Source organism: Orycteropus afer, unplaced genomic scaffold, assembly GCF_000298275.1.
Source record: "Orycteropus afer afer isolate SDZICR_OR568_19922 unplaced genomic scaffold, OryAfe1.0 scaffold00235, whole genome shotgun sequence".
Taxonomy (NCBI): Eukaryota; Metazoa; Chordata; class Mammalia; order Tubulidentata; family Orycteropodidae; genus Orycteropus; species Orycteropus afer.
Window position 1 is genome coordinate 3998877 of NW_006921822.1, and position 9118 is coordinate 4007994.

Here is a 9118-nt window from a genome sequence, read left to right on the forward strand (position 1 = left end):
CCCTTCACAAGTAATTAAAAGGAGCTCTTCCTGTTAGATATACAGTACTTCAAGGCTAAAGTTTAATCTTCATTGGCAACATTTTTTAGTGCAAGTACAATTATATCTAGCAGCTTAGAAAATTCATGGTGGAGAGTAATTTTCCTCTTATCCCTCACTGCTTCTCCAGAGTGAAAACATTTGTGTCTTTATGAGTGTGAAGTTTGGCCATTCAAACTTATTGAAAACTACTAACTATAATTCTGTTGTTTGTAACACAGGAGTTTGATACTATTAAAAATGGTTTCAGTCACTATACAAATGAACCTCATTTTTTCTTTTCTTTTCTTTTTTTATGTTTTGGTAAGTTCCCCTTGGGGTTAACACACAAAAAAAGCAAGACCTAACTATCAGCCATTCCTCTAGGTCATGGAGTCAAGGTTGTAAATAGATCTTACCCAATTGCTTCTCTGATCAGTGGAAAAGAGACCCAAAAAAGCACTAAACATTTCACACTTTAGCCACCATGGATCACACCCAAAGAGAGACTCAGGGACAGTGATGAGGAATCTTTTTAAAGCAAAGACTACTCTCCAGTGATAATTTTTATTTTATTGATTTGAATGCCCAAAAGAGGAGCCATCTGATTTCAAATCTGGTACCTTCCACACTCAGCCAAGATGTATTCTCCAAATGAACAGGAGCCAGAGAGCTACTAGCCAAAGAGGATTTTGTTTGAGTTTCATGAATTCCTTGAATTAACTCTCTCTTGTTAGACATCTGTCCTCTCTCTAGCCAAAGCCTGGGATAGCTGTTTCAGGAAACAATGTGGCTTACTGTTCCCAGATCAGTGGTGGTGAGGAAAGAGAAAGAATGCCTCCTGGGTTTTGAGTACCTGATTTTACTCTTTGCCCAGGTTTCACTCACCCAAGGACTAGAGCCTTCAAGCTTAGATGAACCTTAGGGACCAAGATCTGCTCACATAAAATCCAGGGGGACAAACACTGGGCTATCTCACTTGAACTCTCTCTTTACCAACTCCTTGGCAATTATTCTATTCCCCATGAATTCTCTTATTGAGCAGCTCAAAATTGATGGTATAGTGGCTGCATGTTGGAGAGAAGGACCCACCTCAGTCACTATGTTGTCATTGTTGTTATGTGCTATTGAATCGGACCTGACTCATAATGACCCCTCCTTGGGTTTCTGAGGCAGTATCACTACAGAAGTAGATTGCCTCATCTTCCTTCCGAGGAGTGGCTGGAAGGTTTGAACTGCCAGCCTTCCGGTTAGCAGTCAAGTGCGTTAAGCACCACGCTACAGAGCTCCCTCAGTCACTATACTCTTCCCTTTCCCTTGGAGTGGGGAATTTCTCATGATGGTTAGCCAATTTCCACTTGCTGTGTTGGCTTTTGAGTAATGCAGCAAAGGAAGTTTTCCGGGTGACACTTCTAGATACTTCCCTGCTCTTGGTCTTCCTGGTAGGCGAAGAACTTTGGACTAATGGATAGACAGGGGAAATGGGCTTGCATTGAGGGGCTCCCAGTAGCTGCCATATTTCCGCAGAGGTATTACTGGTCAGATACTGCCACGGCTTCTTTCCACTGCTGTCTCGAATGTTCACCCTAGAAGACAACCTTTGCACTAGTAATTTGATAACTCCCTGGTGGCCATGAATGGCTGCAAGGTGCAGTGGGGTGTACCCACAACTGGACCTCACATTTACATCAAGTGCAATCCCTGCCTTCTGTGCTCCTGAGACTAAGTTCTGAAGGGCCCTGAGGTTGCCATGCTTGGCCATCCAGTGCAAAGCAGTGTACCCAGTCAAGAAGTCTTTGTGCAAAGCCAGCTGGGGGTCCTCCGAGAACAAGGTCAGCACTTGAATCCAGGAGCCACTGGCCAGCTTCACAATCCATTCATGTTCCCTGGCATCTAGGGGCACTAAGGATGACTTGTGCTCAGGTCTGTGCATGCCCAAGGCTGTAGGCCCCTCCCTATGGGTGGCCCATGAGCTGTGTGACCAACCTGGTTCAGTAACAACAGCCTTAATGCCTGTAGGTTTTGGTGTCAAGGGGGCATCCACCCTCGGGCTGGGCACAGCCCCTGCCTTGGAGGGTTTCCTGGAGCGAGGTGGGCGCCGACTCCTTTTTAGCAAGTCTTCATCAGTCAACTCCTCATCAGAGGAGGAAAATTTGGCTCTCCCTGCCTGAGAGCTCCTCCGGAGAGATTGCCTTAATTTGGGAGCTGGCCAGGGCAAAGGTCCCTGGGGGTGGCCTGCCAGGCCATTGGCCCCTGCTGGGATTTGCTGAGAAGTGTGTCCCTCTCCCCTGTTCCTGAGGCCCTGGGGGCTCCTGCTGGTGCTACCCTCATTTGGAGATACAGAAATGCCTCCAGCGGGACTCCTGAGCTTTCCCCAATCTGGGGCTCCCAGGGTAACCTGCAAGCTGTCTTCAGAACCCCCGGGGGACTCTTTGGGCCCACTGCTGCTCTCCTCACTGCCGTGGCTATCCTGATCCACAAAGTCATTCAGATCTTGGAGGGATAACTGGCAACGGATGCTACGAAAGACTGTCAAGGGAAGGTTACCAGACCGGGATTCTGAGGACACATCGGGAACAACAGGAAAGAGTGAGTGAGAAGAAAGAGGCGGGCCAGCCTCCAAGTGCAGCTGGTGGACGTTGTCTGGCAGCACTGACCAGGCGCGGATGGGGCTCTGGTCCCGGGCCCCCTGCATCTGGGGGTGTCTAGCCACCCATTCAAGAGTGCGCTGCTGCTGCAAGGTCGAATAGTGTAGGGCGCCTGGGGCCGACAGCTCTGGCTGGTCTCCCATGGGAGAAGGGCGAGGCAGGAGAGCTGGCGGGGAAACCCCGCTCCGGGGAGCCTCGACGGTCGCCGGAAGCGAGGGGGTAACTATCGGCTCCTGCGCTGGCTTAGGCGGCACGCCTTCCAGACGCTGCTCCGGAGCCCCGCAGTCATCCTGGGCAAGCGGAGCCCGCGCTGGCTTCTGTCGGTTGGTGGCGGGGTCTGAGAACGCGCCCAGGTGCGGCTCACCTGGGAGACCCACTAAGCCGTTGTGTAGGCATTCCCAGCAGCAGCGGCCCTGCGTCCCCGCTGCCGCGCACCGCACTCCAGACTGGGCAGGCGCCGCCGCTGCTACTGGCACCGGCGCCCTCTGGCTGGAGCTGACCTTCGGCTTGCCGCCTCCCGGGACCGCCTCCCGGACGCGGCTGGCCGACAGTCCATTGCAACCTGCGTTCGTGACTCGCGCTGAGGCACCTGCTGGCTCTTCCTGTCGCTCCTTGTCACGCAGATGCCTGGGCTGGGACTGCGGCTCACCTCGCCGAGCGCAGGGCGCAGCTCCCCCTGCAGGGGCGGCGGCCGCGGGTGAGTCGCGGGGTCTCTGCAGCCCTTCCTCCCCTAAAAGGTCCCTGTACCTCCTCTTGAGCACTACGTACTTGGTGCCGTCGGGGTCCTGGCGCACTGCGGCGACTGAGTTGACGAAGCCTTTGAAGAGCTCGCGGCGGCGCTGGTGCAGGCTAGGGGGCGCGTCCGGATCTCGGAGGAAGCTCTTAAAGTGGTTCACCAAAGCGGCATTGGTCACTCGCCCCCCAGCCTGGCACAGAAAGTCAAGTAGTGCCTCCTGGCTCAGCTCCCGGGCCATCGCTGCCTGGTTCCTTGTCCCCAGGGTGTTTGCGTCTCGCCCTTCAGGCGCTTTCCCCAGCCAGGAGAAACCCTGGCTAGGAGTGTGTCACCTGCGCCCTGGGCGGCGCCACCCGCCTCCATCAGACGCGGTGCCCGGTGCTACCTGCATCCCCGGATCGCGGCAGGCGGGCTGCGGGTCTCCAGAGGAGCGGCCCCCAGGTCAATCCCCGCGCACAGCCAGAGTGGGAGAGGGCGGCTCCCTGGGCGCCCTGGCGCGACGCGAACCTCTCGCAGCGAGTCCCTGCAGCGAAAGTTCCCGGGATAGGTTGGAGTCGGTTTCACCTGCGCCCTGGCTACGCCTACTCTCTCGCTCTGGGGGAAGAGCCCCGCCCACCTCAGGTCCCTCCGCCTCTGAAGGTTCCTCCCCCGCCCCCAATCGCCTGCCACCCGTCCCAGACGAGCCAGGCGGGTCAGACTCCGAGAGGAAAGAACACCCGTAGGTGAGGTCGGGAGGAAACAGGAGCGGGCAACGAACCGCTCTGCAGGATGCGCAGCAGTTCCCGCCCGGAAAGTGGAAGGCAGGTAGGCGACTGGCCGCTCCTTTGGGTCTCCGCCTCGTAGGAAACGAAAGCGATAGAAAATCCGTTCCTGCACTCTACGTGTGCAGCATAATTTATGGCTGAAGTCAGTAGCTGCGAGAAGGTGCAAATTAAGTCCCACTCTGAGGACTCTGTACAAGATGCCTTTCTTTATTAGTACTGTGGAGGAGACCTTGCGGATTCTCTGATGCAATATGGGGGGGGGGCGCGCTCACTTTGCATCCTAACCAAGTTTCTCCCTTAATGGGGAGAAACCGCCAGGGCCACTCCTGGGGCACCATTTCCAAGGGATCCAAGTACACCTAAGTCTGTACTGATAAAAAGAAATCACCTTGAAGGTTACTGGCCAGTGTCGGTTTTGGCCTTTCTTATTCCTTCAAATTTGCCTCACGTTAAGGTGATTACGTGTTAGGTGATTGCTCCAGCAGCTAAAATGAACAGGAGTAACGTTTCATCATTTAAGGTATTTGGTGCCTAATGTTACATGTTATTGTGGAAGGCTGAATTGGAAGACAGGAGGGGCCTCTCACTGAAAACTGCAGAACTTTAACAAACTAGTAGACATTAATCATAGTGACTAACTTGCTATTTTTCCCTCCCTTTTGCTTTCCCATGGCTGATTTCAGCTGAGAATGTAGCCTTTGAAGCAAGAGGACCCAGGGAAGAGGTAGAGAGTCCAGAGTAACCAGGGAAGAGAGGAACAAAGGCATTCCTGGCAGTCCAAGGGTTCTTCAACCCCCTTCCTATTTCCCTATAGGAAAAGTTTCTATCATGTTTACCCCTTTGCGCAAGGACACAGACATCTTAGAGAAGTGATTCTGTCTCCTTGGGTATCAATACTCAATAAACCTTTTGCTTTCCTGCTTAAACCTGTTGTGATCATTGGCTTTTCGCCACAGGGGATAAGGACCTTGTTGTTCCTACAACATTATCAGGAGAGACCAGTCCCTGAAGAAGGACATCATGCTTGGTCAGTGGAAAAGAGGAATACCCTCAATGAGATGCAGCGACACAGTGGCTGCAACAATGGGCTTAAACGTGGCACCGATTATAAGGAGAGCGCAAGACAGGCAGTGTTTTCTTCTGTTGTACATAGGGTTGCCATGAGTCCGGAGCGGCTTGACAGCACTTAACAACAACAACAATACCACTTTGTTTTGATCTACACTAAAATTTGTGTACACAAGGGATTTGTATATTCTTTTTGTGTTTGTGTAAGTGGTAAAGATGATTTTTTTTTTTCTAGGAGTGTAAGGTTTCCTCCATATATTCAAAATGTTGAGCATATTACAGGCTAGCCTAATTTAACTCCATCGCTCCTAAAATTAGAATGACCATTTGGCACTCATTCTCCTTTAAGAGGTTGTGGACTTCTCCCTAACTTGGAGTACATTTGTAAACTAAATCCATTGACATAGAGTTGATTTTGACTCAGTGACCCCTATAGGACAGAGTAGAACTGCACTGTAGGGTTTCCAAGGCTGGAAATCTTTTTGGAAGTAGACTGCCTCATCTTTCTCCTGCAGTTCCAACCACAGACCTTTTGGTTAGCAGCTGAATTCATTAACCACTGTACCACCAGAGCTCCTCATTTATAGAATAGAGCTGTCTTTTTCATTCCTTCTTCAAGCCCGAATTCACTGTTAGTCTTACAGGATTTTTTCTAACAGCTGCTTTCCCCTTTTTTTTCATTTGAGCTCACTGCCCTCATGACCCTACCCTTTTATTTAAGAATCCTCTGGTCTTTGAGTTGAGATCCTATGTATGCCGCTCCCTTTTCCTTATCAGGCCTATTTAAATGCTCAAGATACTTTCATTGTTTTATCTAATTAACTAGTGTGGCTGGAAGCCCTCTTCATTGTTTCTTTAGCTTAGCCTTCCCATTTCTTCCAGTTACATGATATCCTTGCTGTCCTTAGCCCCAACTGTGACAGCAAACGTGTCTTTTTCATTTCTTACCAGAATCCTCTCATATCTGCTCTTTTTTTGTATTACACCATTTCTACTTTCTCTTTCCCTCTCATTTGGCACTCTTCTTTCCTGTACTCCTCTCATCACTCCAGTCTTCCTTCTTTTGCTTTACTATTTCTGATTATGTCACAACTCCCTGTCCTTTTTGCCAAGGGAGTATATTGCCCCCACAATTAGTCAGCATATTTTCACACAGACCAAACTTAGTGACTGCCCCATAGGCCACATCAGCTGAGCTTTAAGTCTCTAAGATTATCTGGTTATTTTTCTATGAACTAGAATCATTGGGTTTAAATTGCTTGGGTCAGAGAGAAGAATGTTGTTGTTGTTGTTATGTGCCATTGAGTTGTCTCTGACTAATAGTGACCTTATGTACAACAGAACGAAACAGTGCCCAGTGTCCTGTGCAAGCCTCAAGATCCCTACTATACCTGGGCCCATTGCTGCACCACCATGTCAATCCATCTGGTTGAGGGCCTTCTCTTCTTTTGTTGACTCTCCACTTTAGCATTCTTCTCCCACACCACAACTCAAAAGCATCAACTCTTCTTCGGTCTTCCTTATTCATTGTCCAGCTTTCACATGCGTAAGGGACGACTGAAAATCCATGGCTTGGATTAGACGCATCTTAGTCTTCAAGGAGATATATTTGCCCTTCAGTGCTTGAAAGAGGTCTTTTACAACAGATTTGCCCAAAGGAATATATTGTCTGATGTCTTGACTGCTGCTTGCATTGGTGTTGCTTATAGAACCAAGTAATATGAAATCTTTTCTCCATTTATCATGATGCTGCTTATTAGTGCAGTTGTGAGGATTTTTGTTTTCTTTATGTTGAGGTGTAATCCATACTGAAGACTGTAGTCTTTAATCTTCATCAGTAAGTGTTCCAAGTCATGCTAACTTTCAGCAAGCAAGTTGTGTCATCTGTGTATCTCAGGTTGTTAATGAACCTTCCTCCAATCCTGATGCCACGTTCTTCTTCATATAGTCCAGCTTCTTGGATTATTTGGTCAGCATACAGATTGAATAAGTATGGTGAAATGATACAACCCTGAAACACTCCCTTCCTGATTTCAAACCATGCAGTATCCCCTTGTTCTGTTCAAATGACAGCCTCCTGGTCTATGTACATGAATACATATAATTTCTTATGAACAAAATGAAGTGTTCTGGGATTACCATTCTTCTCAATGTTATCCACAATTTGTTATGATCCACACAAATGAATGCCTTTGCATAGTAAATAAAACACAAGTAAACATCTTTCCGGTATTCTTTGCTTTGAACCAAGATCCATCTGACATCAGCTGTGATATCCTTCGCTCCACGTCCTTTACTGAATCCAGCTTGTATTTCTGGAGATTCCATTTTTAAATTATCTTCAGTAAGATTTTACTCTGAAGAAAAATGGTTGCAGCAGTATATTGACAAAGAACTTCCAGAAATACAAGCTGGATTCAGTAAAGGACGTGGAGCGAGGGATATCATAGCTAACGTCAGATGAATTTTACTCAGGAGCTCTGGTAGCATAGTGCCTAAGGCACTTGACTGCTAACCAGAAGGCTGGTGGTTCAAACCCACTAGGTACTCCTCAGAAGGAAGATTGGGCAATCCTACTTCTGTAGTGAAACTGCCTCGGAAACCCAAGGAGGGGTCCACTATGAGTCAGGGCCAACTCAACGGCACACAACAACAACAAGATTTTACTCATGTGGTATCAGTGATATTGTTTGATAATTTTCACATTCTGTGAGATCACCTTTCTTTGGAATGGGTACAAATATAGATCTCTTCCAGTCAGTTGGCCAGATAGCTATCTTCCAAATTTCTTGACATAGCCAAGAGAGGGCCTCCAGTGCAGCATCCATTTGTTGAAACATCTCAATGGGTATTCCGTCAGTTTCTGGAGCTTGTTTTTTACCAAATTCCTTCAGTGCAGCTTTGACTTCTTCCTTCAATACCATTGGTTCTTGATCATATGCCACATCTTGAAATGGATGATCATCTAATAATTCTTACTGCTATAGTGACTCTGTGTATTCCATCCATCTTCTTTTGATGGTTCCTGCATCATTCAACATATTGCCCACAAAATCTTTCAATATTGCAATTTGAGGTTTAAAATTATTCCTCTGTCCTTTCAGCTTGAGAGATGCCTAGTGTGTTCTTCCCTTTTAGTTTTCTAACTCCAGGTCTTTACACATTTCATTATAGTAATTGACTTTGTCTGCTCGAAATGCTCTTTGAAATCTTCTGTTCAGCTCTTTTATCTTGTCATTTCTTCTATTTGATTGAGCTACTCTCTGCTCAAGGGCAAGTTTCAGAGCTTCTTCTGACATCCATTTTGGTCTTTTCTTCCTTTCCTGTCTTTTTAATTATCTTTTGCTTTCTTTATGGATGACATTCTTGATGTTATCCCACAATTCCTCTGGTTTTCAGTCATTGGTGTCCAATGCGTCAATCTATTCTTTAGATGGTCTCCAAATTCAGAAGGGATATAATCAAGGTCATATTTTGGCTCTTGTGGACTGCTCTTAATGCTCTTCAGCTTCACCTTGAATTTGCATATGAGCAGTTGATGGTCTGTTCCACAGTCAGCTCCTGGCCTTGTATTGGCTGAAGATCTTGAGCTTTTCCATTGCCTCTTGCCACAGATGTAGTCAATCTTATTCCTGTGTATTCCATCTGGTGAAGTCTGTGTGTATACCCATTTTTTATGTTGTTGAAAAAGGGTATTTACAATGAATAAGTCGTTGGTCTTGTAAAATCTATCATGCAATTTCCAGTGTTGTTTCTATCACCAAGGCCATATTTTCCAACTACTAGTAACTCTTCTTTGTTTCCAACTTTAGCATTCCAATCATCAGTGATAATCAACACATCTTGATTGCATGTTTGGTCAATTTCAGACTGCAGAAGTTGATAAA

The 9118-nt window shown here is 47.5% G+C and overlaps 1 protein-coding gene across 1 annotated transcript; it reads right to left on the bottom strand.

The window, feature by feature from the left end:
• Positions 1-1309: 1309 nt before the first annotated feature.
• On the bottom strand, positions 1310-3640 carry SOWAHB (sosondowah ankyrin repeat domain family member B). The gene has a single exon (XM_007949041.1). It carries the CDS (start codon positions 3638-3640, stop codon positions 1310-1312), a length of 2331 nt encoding a protein of 776 aa, XP_007947232.1.
• Between the last annotated feature and the right edge of the window lie 5478 nt (positions 3641-9118).

Bases quoted from the DNA above. Each gene is read 5' to 3' on its own strand.
- SOWAHB (XM_007949041.1), bottom strand. From the start codon at position 3,640: ATGGCCCGGGAGCTGAGCCAGGAGGCACTACTTGACTTTCTGTGCCAG.